Consider the following 19,491-nt stretch of genomic DNA (forward strand, 5'->3'; position numbering starts at 1 on the left):
ATCGCGGCCTCTCTTGTTGCGGAGCACAGGCTCCAGACGCGCAGGCTCAGTAATTGTGGCTCACGGGCCCAGTTGCTCCGCGGCATGTGGGATCCTCCCAGACCAGGGCTCGAACCCGTGTCCCCTGCATTGGCAGGCAGACTCTCAACCACTGCGCCACCAGGGAAGCCCTTATCTTTCTTTAAAGTGCTATCGAATGTGACCAAACATCAAACCAAGGGCTTGGAAACAGCAGTCTGTTTAAATCTGCATTTAGTACTTCCGCCTACCCATTGTAATTCCATAAAGTTCATGAGACATTATGGCCCTGGTTTTAAGGCTGTGGAGCTACATTGTTCTGGTGATTGGGACAACAGAGCAGGAAAAAAAAAGTGGTGAAATTCTATTCTACATGTCGCATAGTGGGTCAAGGTGGAGCAAAAACCCTTAATAGAAATCAGTTGGTGGGAACAATGGAAAGAAAATGATCAGGAACTAGGTCACAACTAGAAATAACATCAGATAGGAGGCTGATGAAGGGGTACAGGCTATACTGACAGGAGGCCCAGGTCTTCCTCTCAGCCTGTTCACTCTGTTGAACATCTTCCAAACCCTTTATTACTTTGGACCCTCTGTCTAATTCTTTACTTAGTCACCTGACCTCTTCCATCCCAGCCCCTATCCTTTGGAAGTCCCTGCCCTGGGTCACTAGAGCCATCATGAGAAGGTAGTTGCTGGGGGGATCCCTTTCCACTGTCCTTCAAGTATTTGAATGGTGTGAAGGGGATTCCCCTAGCATACATACCAAATTAAAACTTTGTACTTCTTTCCTGTGGAGACAGTGTTATACAGTTAAGTTCAAGATTTCAGGTATTGTTAGTATTGTCACCGCTGAGGTAATGTGATACTGGCCCAGATGGGGGCTGTGCACACAGTGTTCCTTTATTGCAGTGGAGGAATGCTGAACTTGGGAATTGACTACCTTTACAGCAAGGAGTAAGCAAGCCTCCTAATTGTCCCGAGGGAGATGTTACCTCATCTCTCAAGGTTTCAACCCTGAGAAATGGCCTAGGTAAAGAGTGGTCAGGGCCTTGTATTCTTGTTGTACCCAGGAGGACATGTAGTAGCACGACTCACAGGGGACCCCCTAAAGGAGTATCTTCCAAGGAAAATATGAATCTAAAATAATCTGTTTACAATGCAAAGCAGTGCAGAGAAACTCTTAGAAAAATAGAGAGTGCCTATGTTCTATTTCAGAAAAAAAAAAAAAAGTGTAACTTTTACTGACACTTAAGCTGCTTATTTTATCTGTAACACCCAAGAATAGATACTCTGTTGGGTCAAGGTGTGAGCTGAATATCCTTAAATTGTGTGGGTACCTCAGATCTAAGAAGGTAAATAATGAATAGATACTTTTTAGTGCCTAAGTCTTTAACAGAAACATGGAGATCATGATATTTCTTTAGGCTATAAAGTAGAGGAATCCATCAGAACAAATTCAACAGGAAGATTTGGAGATCTGAAAAGCTATCCACATTCTAGTAAAAAAAATCACTTCTGTGTTGACTACTTTTTGGCTTTGCTGCTACCAGGGACTCTGCAAATAAAAGAAAAACATGACTTGTTAAAATATTTGCAGTTCCTTTTTAGATGGAGATTTGGGGCTTCTAAAAATTTATCTTGAATAAAGACGTTGACAAGTAATCTCATTTGTGTTTACAGTATCTTTGGAATGGGAAGTGAACAGAAGGTGTTTTCTTTTTTTCCCTGATGTGTTGCATTAGGTTAGATTTATTTCGTGGCGACGTTAACATTCTTTATTCTGTAGTTTTCAGTGTAGCATCTTGATAAGGTTAATAAATAATTACTTTTAGAAGGGTGCTGATTTATATCAATAAATAATTAAATACTTCTCTCCTTTCTCTGATTTCCCTTCCTGTAACCTGTCCCTGGAGACTCATTCTTTTTTTTTTTTTTTTAATTTTTTATTTTATTATTTATTTATTTATTTATGGCTGTGTTGGGTCCTCGTTTCTGTGCGAGGGCCTTCTCCAGTTGCGGCAAGTGGGGGCCACTCCTCATCGCGGTGCGCGGGCCCCTTCACCATCGCGGCCTCTCTTGTTGCGGAGCACAGGCTCCAGACGCGCAGACTCAGCAATTGTGGCTCACGGGCCCAGCCGCTCCGCGGCATGTGGGATCCTCCCAGACCAGGGCTCGAACCCGTGTCCCCCGCATCGGCAGGCAGACTCTCAACCACTGCGCCACCAGGGAAGCCCTGGAGACTCATTCTTAAGGAGACAGTCCTCCCATGCCCTAGATGCTTTCTAGCCATTTTGTTCCCCTGCTCAGAAGCAGTCACTGTTACTAGGTTTTTATGCATTCTTCCTGAGACAGTTCTTTAATATATAAGTATTTGTCTTTTTACCTATTTACCTATTTTATGGAAATGGTAACATACTATAAACACTGTCCTGCACCTTGCTTTTCTCACTTAATACATCGTAGAGATTTTTTCCACATCAGTACATAAGAAGTTTCCCTATTTTTGTAATAGATGCATGGTAGTCTTACTTCACAGGGGTGATATCGTCTTAGAAGGTGTATGTTCTCCAGAACATTACTGCTTTACAAATATGTGAAAGAATATTAATTGTTAACAGAAGAGGACTTTTGACTGGTTAAAGGTGGTTAACAAATGATACTCAAGGATTAAACCTGTTATGGTTAAAATTTTCTGTGGCTCTTACCCCCCCTTGATTATGAGTTCTAAAGGAAAGTTTCTTTTTTCGTTTCCTGTAACTCCTTAGTGTTATGTGTGCACTGCAGCCGTATGTGTGTGTGTGTGTGTGTGTGTGTGTGTACATGTGTATTAGACTTTGTATATGGTAATAATTTCAAATTTTAAAAAGTTGCAAAAACAAAAGTAGTGCAGAGAACACCCATGTGCCTTTACCTGGATTCACCTATTGTTAACATTTTACTACATTTGCTTTATTAGTTCATGTTATCTATCTGCCTGTCTATCCATCTATCAATACATACATACTCAAATTTTTTCCTGAACTATTTTAGAGGAACTAACATACCTCATAGTCCTTTACCCCTAAGTATTTCAGTGTATATTTCCTCAGGATAGGGATATTCTCTTAAATACCTGTAGTACAGACCCATAAATTTATGTTTGTAAAATACTTTATTCAAATGTCAATGTTACAGTTTTATCAGTTCAGTTTTTTTCCCTCCAATACAGGATCCAGTTTAGGGTCAGATATTGCATATAGATGTCATGTCTCTTTAGCTTCTTTTAATCTGGAACATTTCCACAGCCTTTGTCTTTTTGACACCTTTGAGAAATTCATCTCTTTTCTAATATAGTTTTTTTTTAATTAATTAATTAATTAGGCTGCGTTGGGTCTTTGTTGCTGCGCGCGGTCTTTCTCTAGTTGTGGTGAGTGGGGGCTACTCTTTGTTGTGGTGCGTGAGCTTCTTATTGCGGTGGCTTCTTTTGTTGTGGAGCACAGGCTCTAGAGCGCAGGCTCAGTAGTTGTGGCGCATGGGCTTAGTTGCTCTGCGGCATGTGGGATCTTCCCGGACTGGGGCTCAAACCCATGTCCCCTGCATTGGCAGGCGGATTCTTAACCACTGCGCCACCAGGGAAGTCCCTCTAATATAGTTTTTTTTTTTTTTTTTTTTTTCTCAAACATCTTTATTGAAGTATAATTGCCTTACAATAGTGTGTTAGCATCTGCTGTATAACAAAGTGAATCAGTTATACATATACAATATGTTCCCATTTCTCTTCCCTCTTGCATCTCCCTCCCTCCCACCCTCCCCATCCCACCCCTCTAGGTGGTCACAAAGCACCGAGCTGATCTCCCTGTGCTATGCGGCTGCTTCCCACTAGCTATCTATTTTACATTTGGTAGTGTATATATGTCCATGACACTCTCTTACCCTGTCACATCTCACCCCACCCCCTCCCCATATCCTCAAGTCCATTCTCTAGTAGGTCTGTGTCTTTATTCCTGTCTTGCCACTAGGTTCTTCATGGCCTTTTTTTTTTTTTTTTTCCCTTAGATTCCATATATATGTGTTAGCATACTGTATTTGTTTTTCTCTTTCTGACTTACTTCACTCTGTATGACAGACTCTAACTCCATCCACCTCATTACAAATACCTCCATTTCATTTCTTTTTATGGCTGAGTAATATTCCATTGTATATATGTGCCACATCTTCTTTATCCATTCATCTGTCGATGGACACTTAGGTTGCTTCCATGTCCTGGCTATTGTAAATAGAGTTGCAATGAACATTTTGGTACATGACTCTTTTTGACCTATGGTTTTCTCAGGGTATATGCCCAGTAGTGGGATTGCTGGGTCGTATGGTAGTTCTATTTGTAGTTTTTTAAGGAACCTCCATACTGTTCTCCATAGTGGCTGTATCAATTTACATTCCCACCAACAGTGCAAGAGGGTTCCCTTTCCTCCACACCCTCTCCAGCATTTACTGTTTCTAGATTTTTTGATGATGGCCATTCTGACCGGTGTGAGATGATATCTCATTGTAGTTTTGATTTGCATTTCTCTAATGATTAATGATGTTGAGCATTCTTTCATGTGTCTGTAGGCCATCTGTATATCTTCTTTGGAGAAATGTCTATTTAGATCTTCTGCCCATTTTTGGATTGGGTTGTTCGTTTTTTTGTTATTGAGCTGCATGAGCTGCTTGTAAATCTTGGAGATTAATCCTTTGTCAGTTGCTTCATTTGCAAATATTTTCTCCCATTCTGAGGGTTGTCTTTTGGTCTTGTTTATGGTTTCCTTTGCTGTGCAAAAGCTTTTCAGTTTCATTAGGTCCCATTTGTTTATTTGTGTTCTTATTTCCATTTCTCTGGGAGCTGGGTCAAAAAGAATCTTGCTGTGATGTATGTCATAGAGTGTTCTGCCTATGTTTTCCTCTAAGAGTTTGATAGTGTCTGCCCTTACACTTAGGTCTTTAATCCATTTTGAGTTTATTTTTGTGCATGGTGTCAGGGAGTGTTCTAATTTCATACTTTTACATGTTCCTGTCCAATTTTCCCAGCACCACTTATTGAAGAGGCTGTCTTTTCTCCACTGTATATGCTTGCCTCCTTTATCAAAGATAAGTTGACCATATGTGTGTGGGTTTATCTCTGGGCTTTCTATCCTGTTCCATTGATCTATATTTCTGTTTTTGTGCCAATACCAAACTGTCTTGATTACTGAAGCTTTGTAATATAGTCTGAAGTCAGGGAGCCTGATTCCCCCAGCTCCATTTTTCGTTCTTAAGATTGCTTTGGCTATTCGGGGTCTTTTGTGTTTCCATACAAATTGTGAAATTTTTTGTTCTAGTTCTGTGAAAAATGCCAGTGGTAGTTTGATAGGGATTGCATTGAATCTGTAGATTGCTTTGGGTAGTAGAGACATTTTCACAATGTTGATTCTTCCAATCCAGGAACATGGTATATCTCTCCATCTATTTGTATCATCTTTAATTTCTTTCATCAGTGTCTTATAATTTTCTGCATACAGGTCTTTTGTCTCCTTAGGTAGGTTTATTCCTAGATATTTTATTCTTTTTGTTGCAATGGTAAATGGGAGTGTTTTCTTAATTTCACTTTCAGATTTTTCGTCATTAGTGTATAGAAATGCAAGAGATTTCTGTGCATTAATTTTGTATCCTGCTACTTTACCAAATTCATTGATTAGCTCTAGGAGTTTTCTGGTAACCTCTTTAGGATTCTCTATGTATAGTATCATGTCGTCTGCAAATAGTGACAGCTTTACTTCTTCTTTTCCGATTTGGATTCCTTTTATTTCTTTGTCTTCTCTGATTGCTGTGGCTAACACTTCCAAAACTATGTTGAATAATAGTGGTGAGAGTGGGCAACCTTGTCTTGTTCCTGATCTTAGTGGAAATGGTTTCAGTTTTTCACCATTGAGGACAATGTTGGCTGTGGGTTTGTCATATATGGCCTTTATTATGTTGAGGAAAGTTCCCTCTATGCCTACTTTCTGCAGGGCTTTTATCATAAATGGGTGTTGAATTTTGTCAAAAGCTTTCTCTGCATCTATTGAGATGATCATATGGTTTTTCTCCTTCAATTTGTTAATATGGTGTATCACATTGATTGATTTGCGTATATTGAAGAATCCTTGCATTCCTGGGATAAACCCCACTTGATCATGGTGTATGATCCTTTTAATGTGCTGTTGGATTCTGTTTGCTAGTATTTTGTTGAGGATTTTTGCATCTATGTTCATCAGTGATATTGGCCTGTAGTTTTCTTTCTTTGTGACATCTTTGTCTGGTTTTGGTATCAGGGTGATGGTGGCCTCGTAGAATGAGTTTGGGAGTGTTCCTCCCTCTGCAATATTTTGGAAGAGTTTGAGAAGGATAGGTGTTAGCTCTTCTCTAAATGTTTGATAGAATTCGCCTGTGAAGCCATCTGGTCCTGGGCTTTTGTTTGTTGGAAGGTTTTTAATCACAGTTTCAATATCAGTGCTTGTGATTGGTCTGTTCATATTTTCTATTTCTTCCTGGTTCAGTCTCGGCAGTTTGTGCATTTCTAAGAATCTGTCCATTTCTTCCAGGTTGTCCATTTTATTGGCATAGAGTTGCTTGTAGTAATCTCTCATGATCTTTTGTATTTCTGCAGTGTCAGTGGTTTCTTCTCCTTTTTCATTTCTAATTCTATTGATCTGAGTCTTCTCCCTTTTTCTCTTGATGAGTCTGGCTAATGGTTTATCAAATTTGTTTATCTTCTCAAAGAACCAGCTTTTAGTTTCATTGATTTTTGCTATTGTTTCCTTCATTTCTTTTTCATTTATTTCTGACCTGATCTTTATAATTTCTTTCCTTCTGCTGGCTTTGGGGTTTTTTTGTTCTTCTTTCTCTAATTGCTTTAGGTGCAAGGTTAGGTTGTTTATTCGAGATGTTGCCTGTTTCTTGAGGTAGGCTTGTATTGCTATAAACTTCCCTCTTAGCACTGCTTTTGCTGTGTCCCATAGGTTTTGGGTCGTCGTGTCTCCATTGTCATTTGTTTCTAGGTATTTTTTGATTTCCCCTTTGATTTCTTCAGTAATCACTTCGTTATTAAGTAATGTATTGTGTAGCCTCCATGTGTTTGTATTTTTTACAGATCTTTTCCTGTAATTGATATCTAGTCTCATAGCGTTGTGGTCGGAAAAGATACTTGATACGATTTCAATTTTCTTAAATTGACCTAGGCTTGATTTGTGACCCAAGATATGATCTATCCTGGAGAATGTTCCATGAGCACTTGAGAAAAATGTGTATTCTGTTGTTTTTGGGTGGAATGTCCTATAAATATCCATTAAGTCCATCTTGTTTAATGTATCATTTAAAGCTTGTGTTTCCTTATTTATCTTCATTTTGGATGATCTGTCCATTGGTGAAAGTGGGGTGTTAAAGTCCCCTACTATGATTGTGTTGCTGTCAATTTCCCCTTTTATGGCTGTTAGTATTTGCCTTATGTATTGAGGTGCTCCTATGTTGGGTGCATAAATATTTACAATTGTTATACCTTCCTCTTGGATCGATCCCTTGATCATTATATAGTGTCCTTCTTTGTCTCTTGTAATAGTCTTTATTTTAAAGTCTATTTTGTCTGATATGAGAATTGCTACTCCAGCTTTCTTTTGATTTCCATTTGCATGGAATATCTTTTTCCATCCCCTCACTTTCAGTCTGTATGTGTCCCTAGGTCTGAAGTGGGTCTCTTGTAGACAGCATATGTATGGGTCTTGTTTTTGTATCCATTCAGCCAGCCTGTGTCTTTTGGTGGGAGCATTTAATCCATTTACATTCAAGGTAATTATCGATATGTATGTTCCTATTCCCATTTTCTTAAATGTATTGGGTTTGTTATTGTAGGTGTTTTCCTTCTTTTGTGTTTCTTGCCTAGAGAATTTCCTTTAGCATTTGTTGTAAAGCTGGTTTGGTGGTGCTGAACTCTCTCAGCTTTTGCTTGTCTGTAAAGGTTTTAATTTCTCCATCGAATCTGAATGAGATCCTTGCTGGGTAGAGTAATCTTGGTTGTAGGTTTTTCTCCTTCATGACTTTAAGTATATCCTGCCACTCCTTTCTGGCTTGCAGAGTTTCTGCTGAGAGATCAGACGTTAACCTTATGGGGATTCCCTTGTGTGTTATTTGTTTTTTTTCCCTTGCTGCCTTTAATATGTTTTCCTTATATTTAATTTTTGACAGTTTGATTAATATGTGTCTTGGCGTGTTCCTCCTTGGGTTTATCCTGTATGGGACTCTCTGTGCTTCCAGGACTTGATTAACTATTTCCTTTCCCATATTAGGGAAGTTTTCAACTATAATCTCTTCAAAAATTTTCTCAGTCCCTTTCTTTTTCTCTTCTTCTTCTGGTACCCCTATAATTCGAATGTTGGCACGTTTAATGTTGTCCCAGAGGTCCCTGAGACTGTCCTCAGTTCTTTTCATTCTTTTTTCTTTATCCTGCTCTGTAGTAGTTATTTCCACCATTTTATCTTCCAGGTCACTTATCCTTTCTTCTGCCTCAGTTATTCTACTATTGATCCCATCTAGAGTATTTTTAATTTCATTTATTGTGTTTTTCATCATTGCTTGGTTCCTCTTTAGTTCTTCTACATCCTTGTTAAATGTTTCTTGCATTCTGTCTATTCTATTTCCAAGATTTTGGATCATCCTTACTATCATTATTCTGAATTCTTTTTCAGGTAGACTACCTATTTCCTCTTCATTTGTTAAGTCCAGTGTGTTTTGAGCCTGCTCCTTCATCTGCTGTGTGTTTTTCTGTCGTCTCATTTTGCCTATCTTACTGTGTTTGGGGTCTCCTTTTCACAGGCTGCAGGTTCGTAGTTCCCGTTGTTTTTGGTATCTGTCCCCAGTGGCTAAGGTTGGTTCAGTGGGTTGTGTAGGCTTCCTGGTGGAGGGAACTAGTGCCTGAGTTCTGGTGGATGAGTCTGGATCTTGTCTTTCTGGTGGGCACGTCCACGTCTGGTGGTGTATTTTGGGGTGTCTGTGGCCTTATTTTGATTTTAGGCAGCCTCTCTGCTAATGGATGGGGTTGTGTTCCTGTCTAGCTAGTTGTTTGGCATAGGGTGTCCAGCACTGTAGCTTGCTGGTCGTTGAGTGAAGCTGGGTCTTGATGTTGAGATGGAGATCTCTGGGAGATTTTTGCCATTTGGTATTACGTGGAGCTGGGAGGTCTCTTGTGGACCAGTGTTCTGAAGTTGACTCTCCCACCTCAGAGGCACGGCCCTGATGCCTGGCTGGAGCACCAAGAGCCTTTCGTCCACACGGCTCAGAGTAAAAGGGAGAAAAAATAGAAAGAAAGAAAGAAAGAGGCTATAATATAGTGAAGTAAAATAAAGCTATTGTAAAGCAAAGCTATACAGACAAAATCTCACCCAGAAGCATATACATATACACTCACAAAAAAAAGGAAAAGGGGAAAAATTAATATCTCCTGCTCCCAGAGTCCACCTCCTGAATTTGGGATGATTCGTTGTCTAATCAGGTGTTCAGCAGGTGCAGGCACATCACGTTGTTTGTGGAGCTTTAATCCGCTGCTTCTGAGGCTGCTGGGAGAGATTTCCCCTTCTCTTCCCTGTTCACACAGCTCCTGGGGTTCAGCTTTGGATTTGGACCCGCCTCTGCGTGTAGGTCGCCTGAGGGTGTCTGTTCCCCGCCCAGACAGGACGGGGTTAAAGGAGCAGCTGCTTCGGGGGCTCTGGCTCACCCAGGCCGCGGGGAGGGAGCGGTACGGATGAGGCGGAGCGAGCCTGCGGCGGCCGAGGCCGGCGTGACGTTGCACCAGCTCGAGGCGCGCAGTGCGTTCTCCCGGGGATGTTGTCCCCGGATCCCGGGACCCCGGCAGTGGCGGGCTGCACAGGCTCCCGGGAGGGGAGGTGTGGAGAGTGACCTGTGCTCACACACAGGCTTTTTGGAGGCGGCAGCAGCAGCCCCAGCGTCTCACGCCCGTCTCTGGGGTCCGCGCTGATCGCCGTGGCTCGCGCCCTTCTCTGGAGCTCGTTTAGGCGGCGCTCTGAATCCCCTCTCCTTGCGCGCAGCGAAACAAAGAGGCAAGAAAAAGTCTCTTGCCTCTTCGGCAGCTGCAGACCTTTTCCCGGTCTCCCTCCCAGCCAGCTGTGGTGCGCCAACCCCTTCAGGCTGTGTTCACGCCGCCAGCCCCAGTCCTCTCCCTGCGATCCGACCGCAGCCCGAGCCTCAGCTCCCAGCCCCACCCGCCCCGGCGGGGGAGCAGACAAGCCTCTCGGGCTGGTGAGCGCCACTCGGCGCCGAGCCTCTGTGCGGGAGTCTCTCCGATTTTCCCTCTGCGCCCCTGTTGCTGTGGGATCCGCGCTGATAGCCGCGGCTCGCGCCCTTTTCTGGAGTTCGTTTAGGCGGCGCTCTGAATCCCCTCTCCTTGCCCGCCGCGAAACAAAGAGGCAAGAAAAAGTCTCTTGCCTCTTCGGCAGCTGCAGACTTTTTCCCGGACTCCCTCCGGGCTAGCTGTGGTGCGCTAACCCCTTCAGGCTGTGTTCACGCCGCCAGCCCCAGTCCTCTCCCTGCGATCCGACCGCAGCCCGAGCCTCAGCTCCCAGCCCCGCCCGCCCCGGCGGGGGAGCAGACAAGCCTCTCGGGCTGGTGAGCGCCGCTCGGCGCCGAGCCTCTGTGCGGGAGTCTCTCCGATTTTCCCTCTGCGCCCCTGTTGCTGTGGGATCCGCGCTGATAGCCGCGGCTCGCGCCCTTCTCTGGAGTTCGTTTAGGCGGCGCTCTGAATCCCCTCTCCTTGCCCGCCGCGAAACAAAGAGGCAAGAAAAAGTCTCTTGCCTCTTCGGCAGCCGCAGACTTTTTCCCGGACTCCCTCCCGGCTAGCTGTGGTGCGCTAACCCCTTCAGGCTGTGTTCACGCCAGCCCCAGTCCTCTCCCTGCGATCCAACCGAAGCCCGAGCCTCAGCTCCCAGCCCCGCCCGCCCCGGCGGCTAAGCAGACAAGCCTCTCGGGCTGGTGAGTGCTGCTCGGCACCGAGCCTCTGTGCGGGAACCTCTCCGCTTTGCCCTCCGCACCTCTGTGGCTGCGCTCTCCTCCGTGGCTCTGAAGCTTCCCCCCTCTGCCCCCCGCAGTCTCCGCCCGCGAAAGGGCTCCTAGTGCGTGGAAACCTTTCCTCCTTCACGGCTCCCTCCCACTGGTGCAGGTGCCGTCCCTATTCTTTTGTCTCTGTTATTTCTTTTTTCTTTTGCCCTACCCAAGTACGGGGGGAGTTTCTTGCCTTTTTGGAGGTCGGACGTTTTCTGCCAGCGTTCAGTGGGTGTTCTGTAGGAGCAGTTCCACGTGTAGATGTATTTCTACTGTATCTGTGGGAAGGAATGTGATCTCCGCGTCTTACTCTTCCGCCATCTTCTCCAATCTCTAATATAGTTTTGATAAGTACTTCACATTTATTTTTGCGTAGTCCTATTTGATTCTCACAGAATCCTTGTAAAGTAGGCTTTATTCCCATTTTACCATTGAATGAAATCAATTGGTTAAGTATTTCAGCCAAGGCCATATTACTTAGATGGCTAATATTGATAAAGTGGTATGTGCCAGATACTTTCTAAGTGCATAAAACCTCCTGTTGGCCTTTTGAGGTGAATGAAAGTCCTGATAAATACAGAATAAGGAGCAGACTGAGCGATCTTGGGAGGAGATTAGATTTTTATTCTTAGGCTCTGTTTTTCTGCTTTTGTAGGAATTAAATGAGATTTCCAGATTTTGTCTGTTTTTGTTTTTGTTTTAGTCTGATATTTAAAATTTGAAATGTGTAAAAATAGGAGATGGAGTGAGGACAGATATTTTCAATATTACTTTAGTTGCGCAGTTTATCAGAGCAGCTGTGAGGCACATTGTTGTTGGAATTAAGAATTTTTGCCTCCTCACCCAGTTTATTCATAGCTGCAGGATGTTTCTTTTTACTGACACTTACGTGTATGGTACATTATAGTTTACAGAGAACCTTCATGTCCATTACTCATTTGATCCTCACCTCTATCATATGACCTGCGATAATGGAGTTAGGATTCAAGCCTAGGCCTTCTCTGAGTCCAGTGCTGTTGTCATTACTCTGTGCTCCATTAATGGGGCTTTACTTTCAAAGCAGCCCTGATGCAGTGCAAACTTCAAATTACCTACGTCTTGAAACTTGCTGCTCCCTTTTCTCTCCCTCTGCAAATGTATTCTCTTAATTAAAAAAAAAAAATTCAAGCAGATGGTTTTACGTCTTGAGAGACAAAGTATAAAGATGGACCTTATTTGAACAATCTGGTATCAAATAAAACAGCAAAGTTAATATCATCCATATTTTATGATACAGTAGTCATTATTGTGCTACATGGTAATTAAGCACACATGTTTAACATCAGTGCTAGAACCATTTTGTTTTTGGATTGGATGAGACCTTTAGAGGATTAAAGCGGTGGCTTTAAACTTTTTGTCCATAATCCACAGTAAGAAACGTATTTTACATTTCTCTTGACATACACAGTCTAATGAAACAAGAGATAAGCTCTTACTAACTCCCTCTTTTTATTAATGTTTAAATAGACTCTGGGAGAAGAAATGATTTTTCTAAGATCTTCCAATTAATTTATTGCAGTGCTGGGACAAGAATTAAGAACTTCTGACTTCTGGGACTTCCCTGGTGGTCCAGTGGTTAAAAATCTGCGCTCCCAATGCAGGGGACCCAGGTTCAATCCCTGGTTAGGAAACTAGATCCCACATGCCGCACGTAAAGATCCCGTATGACACAACTAAGACCTGGTGCAGCCAAATAAATAAATAAATATTAAATAAATAAATAAATAAATAATATTTTTTAAAACAATGGTCCACATCCGAAGTGAGAGAATAGCATTGACATATATACACTACCAAATGTAAAATAGATAGCTAGTGGGAAGCAGCCGCGTAGCACAGGGAGATCAGCTCAGTGCTTTGTGACGACCTAGAGGGGTGGGATGGGGAGGATGGGAGGGAGATGCAAGAGGGAGGGGATATGGAGATATATGTATATATATAGCTGATTCACTTTGTTATACAGCAGAAAGTAACACAACATTGTAAAGCAATTATACTCCAATAAAGATGTTTAAAAAAAAAAAAAGGTCCTCATCAAAAAAAATCGTAAAAAAAAAAAACTCCCGACTTCCAGTGTTGTCATTTTAAAAAAAATTTTATTTATTTTGTTTTATTTATTTTTGGCTGTGTTGGGTCTTCATTGCTGTGCATGGGCTTTCTCTAGTTGCGGTGGGCGGGGGCTGCTCTTCGTTGCAGTGCACAGGCGTCTCATTGCAGTGGCTTCTCTTGTTGTGGAGCATGGGCTGTAGGCAAGCAGGCTTCAGTAGTAGTGGCTCGTGGGCTCAGTAGTTGTGGCTCACAGGCTCTAGAGCGCAGGCTCAGTAGTTGTGGCGCACGGACTTAGTTGCTCCACGGTATGTGGGATCTTCCCGGACCAGGGCTTGAACCCGTGTCCCCTGCATTGGCAGGCGGATTCTCAACCACTGCACCTCCAGGGAAGCACCCAGTGTTGTCATTTGATGACTAAATTACTATTACTCTTATATAGCTACACCAGGTATTTCTAGGGACATATGAAGCAGAGGAGTCATTAATTGAAGGCACAGGAAACTGCTCTGAGGATCTTTGAAGATCCTGTGCACAGGACTAAGATTCCTCCATTCTTCAGGAGGCTCTGCCAGCAGTGTGGCTTTCCTGAGGGCATCTGGTGGATACTCTTGTCTTTGCCTCTCTACCAGTTCTTTCTTTTCACTCAGAAGATAGGATTGGATAGAGCAGCTTGGACCTACAATCTAGTAGGGATTTTGTCTGTTATCCTTTCTCACTCTGGAAATCATACTACATGCCACAAGGCATTCTTCATTCAGAAATAAAAAAGGGAGAGAGAAAGGAAAACTTCGGGGTGAAAATTATCTACTTGACTCTGCCAATTTAATGGCTCCTGTTACCAGTAATGAAGAGTCTTTATTTAACTTTTAATGAGTAGGAAAAGGTTATACCACACACACACACAACTTAATAGAGAGTAAAATAAAATTCTGGCTTTCTGTCATAAGATTTGAGAAAAGTAGATGTAAGTAAAGATTTTGTTTTTCTGTTTTAAATAATTTTATGAGAAAAAAAGGAGTGTACTTAAGATTCTTAAGAGAAATCAAATTAAAATATTTAATTTATTTGAATATTTAAAATAAGGTTGCCATAAGTTAAATTTGCCATTGATTTTTGCTGTACATCTTTTTTAGGATGTATTTATAATAAGTATATTTACTATGATATACAATAATATAATAGTTATGTAAATTAAAAGAAGTATTTAAGAAAATTTACTCCTTTGCCTTTTAAATCAATTTCAAATAAACAAAGTTTATTTCTTTTTTTTTATTTAATTGAAAAAAAATTTTGTTTGATATGATGAAGAGGTTAATCAGTGACAGTTTCTGCTTCATACGTCAGTTTAGAAGGAAAGATTCAGCAAAATGAGAATTAGAATTGACAGATGTGCAGTAAGCCAGTGATTGATTCACCTGTATGTTACCAGTACTTGATCTCTCTTGAGCTTGTGTGTGATGTTAGAATGTATTTCTTAGCAGTAAAATATTTTATTTTAATACCTTTAATTTATAGCCATTCAGGACTTTGAAGCTTATTTCTTAGCAACATCACAGAATCAAGGGTCTAAATAGTCTTATTTTATTTGTAAGAAGAACATAATATCTTATAGTGTTTATCAGTCACTAACTTAAAATTAAAAAACATAATGGAAAGAGACTTAGAATTTTGACTCTTAAATTGATCCAGCCTTCAAAAAGTACTAGTCCATTTGTGGAAGTTCTCCCTTTACGAGATTCTTTCTTACAGTCAAATAAATGTTTGTTTGATAATGAAACACCATATTTTATAGTGCAGTGTCACTAAAGGGAGAATATTTTGCTGCCGTGGAGCTTTTTCTTTTTTCTTTTTCCAAGGCACAATGCTTGGTGGAAGAGTTTTCTGAAGGCAGGATGACCAGAAGCAGTGACTGTTAGCTGTTAGCAGTGACTGTTAGTGAACTGCTAGCTGTTCACTCATTTGAGTCATGTTGAATCTTCTCATACGCCCATAAGGGAGATGTGTCAATTGATTAATGGGCCAGAGTATTGATTTTATGTTTGCAGACTGCTAATAGAGGAGAGTAAGCTTCTATTCAAGCAGTTCCGTAAGCCTTCAATTTCAAACAGGCACATAATTAAAGTAACCATACAGCTCACTGAGTTTAGAGTTCCATACTGTGATGCAAGACTTCCTGTTTGGTATTTAAAAGCAGTGTGGAGCTGTTGTGTCAGAAGCACTGGGCTTGGAATCAACAGTCCTAAGTTCTAGCCTTGGCTCTTCTACTCTCTAACAGCATCAAATGATAAGGCTTATTTTTAAAAATCTTGAAAACTGTAAAAATTTCAACAAGAGGAGATTAATTAAATGTATTATGGAACACCAAGATAATTGAAATACTATGCTGCCATTCTCATGGCATGTCAAAGATGATCATGATACACTGTATGTTAAAAAAATCAGTTTACGGCACTTCCCTGGTGGCGCAGTGGTTGGGAATCTGCCTGCCAATGCAGGGGACACGGGTTCGAGCCCTGGTCTGGGAAGATCCCACATGCCGCGGAGCAACTGGGCCCGTGAGCCACAATTACTGAGCCTGCGCGTCTGGAGCCTGTGCCCCGCAACGGGAGGGGCCGCGATAGTGAGAGGCCCGCGCACCGCGATGAAGAGTGGCCACCGCTTGTCGCAACTAGAGAAAACCCTCGCACAGAAACGAAGACCCAACACAGCCATAAATAAATAAATAAATAAATAAAAATTGGGGGGAAAAAATCAGTTTACAAAACAGTTATTATAGTGTAATCCTTTTTTTCGTATAAAATATCATTCCCCATCAAAAAAACCAAACAGTATGTGTGTGTTTAATCTGAAAATTATGGTTTTTTGCCTAGAATACAGAATAATTTAAATATTATTTATTTAGATAGCTGAAGACAGCTTGATGAAATGTAAAGTTGGAACTCTGTGTTTGGTGATTCCTGTGGATTTTATATATTTTTACTGTACTTATCCTTTGTATTTGTTGGTAATATTGAGTATTTACTGCATTTTCAGAGCTATTGTGTCTTTTTCTATGGGAAGAAATGAATATTTGGCCACAGGTGGTTTTCATTTTTTTAGTATGAGGCATGTGCATTGACAGCCTTTGAAACTTTATGCTGTATAATATGCAGGTGCTTTTATTATTTACAGAAATCCTTAATCCTTGTTTGAAATTTATTAAATGTTGTGCCATCTGTAAGCCTTCCCAAATTCCATACATTAATTAGCCTTTAAAGTAAGGTTACCTTTTATCTAACTTTTAGTATAAACTCTTCCATCTGGGAACCTTCTCTTTTATGTGTTTGTTCAGCGTTCTGTGTACTTAAGCACTCTAGTATTAAGTATTAATTATGGACACTGGCATTCTAAGTAACAATGAAGATCACTGAGAGTAACAGTAGTTTGAACAAAGTGGCATTGTCCAGAGAATAGTTTGAAATTGATGAATAATCAATCCATCGTGGCTTTGCCACCTCTGTTTGTGTGTGTGTGTGTGTGTGTGTGTGTTTAGCATTACTGAAGAGTGGGATAGTTATTCCACAGGGAAACTTTGTAAATTTTGTAGATGGTTATATAAGTCAGCATTCTTGTGAAGCTTCAGTTAAAAAAGAAAAAAAAGAGGAAAAAATACTCTTCTTGACATCTCATATAATGTTTCTTTTCCTTGTGGATTCTGATTGCTTGGTTGGCTTTGGTATACCTCTGTTTCTAGCAAATGTAGTATGGGGTGGGAATTGTGTTGTTATTTCAAAAGAAATCAGTATTAAATTATTTAATTTTATTTACCAATCTGAGTAAGCGTTATTAAACACCCACAGTAAAATGTTTATTTTTTTTAAAGTCCTTTACAAAACAGAGAACTCAGTAATTCAGTCATCTGTATTCTTACAATAATAAATTTAATATTATTTGGTGCTTTTTATGGACTTTTGCTACCTCACCATCTCTCCCAAATAAATTTGACTAAAATTAAAACAAATAGGTTCCACACCTTAGTTTAGAAAATATGACAAAAATAATTTTGCTCAGTAAGTTTTGATTATGGTAGCTATTGTGGGTCATATTACATGGTTTTGGTTTCCAGGGTATAAAATCTAGGTGGAGAGAGAGAGAGTCAACATTTTTGAAACAGTTGAGACCATCAGAGTGTTCAGGTGTATCTTCCGAATTATAAGGGCATAAGAAATTCAGACAATATAAAAGCTCCGAGTGGTTTATCATATTTAGAGTTCGGATGGTCCTTAATATTAGCTTAGTAGAGGAGACAGCATTCCAAATTGGAACAAACAGTATGAATAAAGGAACGAGTTAGGTGTGTATGAAGATCATGGAGTAGGCTTAAATGTTAAGATTGGAGGGTGTGGTGTGAATAGTTGGGGGGTTAGAGAAGTAGGGGGTGGTCACATTATGGAAGATTTTGAAAGCAAAGCTGGGTAGCTAGAATGCATGACTAGCTTGCTTTTGCAATGGAATAGCAAGATTAAAATGTTTTTAGGGGAAGGAAGTTATCTTAGAAATGGTAGACAGAAGGAGCCTGAAGCCAATTAAAGTAGTTAGGAGGCTATTGTAGTAGTCTAGAGATGAGTTAATGAGTGCCTGCATTAGGAGAATGGCAGTGGAAACAGAAAGGAATGACTGAGAGACACTTTCACTGGAAGAAACTTGGTCATTACTATATCCTCAGTACATATTTAGTGAGTAAGTGGGAGGTTGAGAGAGGTAGTAAATTTAGACAATGAAAGAAAAATAGGTTACTGGTCACATCTTCCATTATATCCTGAGAGATACTTACCACTGATATAAAATGAATAGATTTTAAAAAAATAGAGGGAGATAATGAGTTCAGTTTGCACATAGTGAATTTCAAGTGATGGTAACTCTACAAATAGAAGTGGCCTTATAAGTAATTGGATATATGGTTCTGAAAAATAGTCAATTAATTCAGGGCCTGCGATATAGATTAAAGGTGTATGTATATATACATACATATATACATAGTGTTTCTAAAGGGAAAATTGGAAGATCAATAAATAAGCCTTAGAAAACACCAGAAGAAAACATTTAACAGGTTTTAGAAGGCCTTATTTAATCATTTGATTTCAATTTACTTAGTTTGAGTAATATTTTTTAAAACAACCAGTAACCTGTGTTTTGAACAATTTGTTTAAAGATAATTGTAAAAATCAGTATATTCTTAACTGATCTGATCCTAAAATCCAAATATTTTGATTCACTGTAACTTTTCCTAGATTGCTGTGCTAAGGAGACAGCAACGTATGATAAAAAATCGAGAGTCAGCTTGTCAGTCCCGCAAGAAGAAGAAAGAATACATGCTAGGGTTAGAGGCAAGGTTAAAGGCTGCCCTTCTGGAGAATGAGAAGCTGAAGAAAGAGAACGGATCCCTGAAGCGGCAGCTGGATGAAGTTGTATCAGAGGTGAGTGATGGTAGTGATAGAGCCAGGATAATGGGTTAAAGTGTTCTTTTCTTCTGATAAATCAATTGGAAATTTTACATTTTAAATTAAATTGTGTAAAATAATAGTACTAGGAAAAGGCAGGCCCAATAAACCCCAAAACATTTGTAGTAAGGATAAAGTATTGGCAAGAGGAGGTTTTTTTTTTTTTTTTTTTTTTTTTTTTAAAGGATTTTCTTTTATTTATTTATTTATTTATTTGTTTATTATTTTTGTCTGTATTGGGTCTTCGGTTCGTGCGAGGGCTTTCTCCAGTTGCGGCAAGCGGGGGCCACTCTTCATCGCGGTGCGGGGACCGCTCTTCATCGCGGTGCGCGGGCCTTTCTCTATCGCGGCCCCTCCCGTTGCGGGGCACAGGCTCCAGACGCGCAGGCTCAGCAATTGTGGCTCACGGGCCCAGTTGCTCCGTGGCATGTGGGATCTTCCCAGACCAGGGCTCGAACCCGTGTCCCCTGCATTAGCAGGCAGATTCTCAACCACTGCGCCACCAGGGAAGCCCAAGAGGAGGTTTTGAATTGTACCTCACAAGCTGTACACAAAAGTTGTCTCCTTTTCCTGGGTTTCTCCTCACTTATTACCATAGCACTCTCTTTGTTTTTTTTTTTTTTTTTGACTAAATGAATCACATTGAGGCTCTTAAATAGTCCCACTAGGTCGTCCCTTTTAAAGAAGAAAACAATACAAAATAAAAAATTGTTAATGTTTTCTTGGTCTACATGACCACTATTATGTTTTCTATTTTGTTGCCATGCTGGTCCCAACAAGGTTAATCTTCTCCTCAGTTCTGTTGATGAAATCTGCTGCTTTC

At 40.7% G+C, this 19,491-nt stretch overlaps 1 protein-coding gene across 1 annotated transcript in view; it reads left to right on the forward strand.

The window, feature by feature from the left end:
- The window catches only part of ATF6 (activating transcription factor 6), a 228,199-nt gene that overhangs the window by 35,166 nt on the left and 173,542 nt on the right, over positions 1-19,491 (forward strand). The window contains exon 8 of the mRNA XM_028163936.2: positions 18,459-18,644. Within this exon, the coding sequence (XP_028019737.2) occupies positions 18,459-18,644 (186 nt within the window). The remainder of the gene's footprint in view (positions 1-18,458; positions 18,645-19,491) is intronic.

Source organism: Balaenoptera acutorostrata, chromosome 1 (assembly GCF_949987535.1).
Source record: "Balaenoptera acutorostrata chromosome 1, mBalAcu1.1, whole genome shotgun sequence".
Lineage (NCBI taxonomy): Eukaryota > Metazoa > Chordata > Mammalia > Artiodactyla > Balaenopteridae > Balaenoptera > Balaenoptera acutorostrata.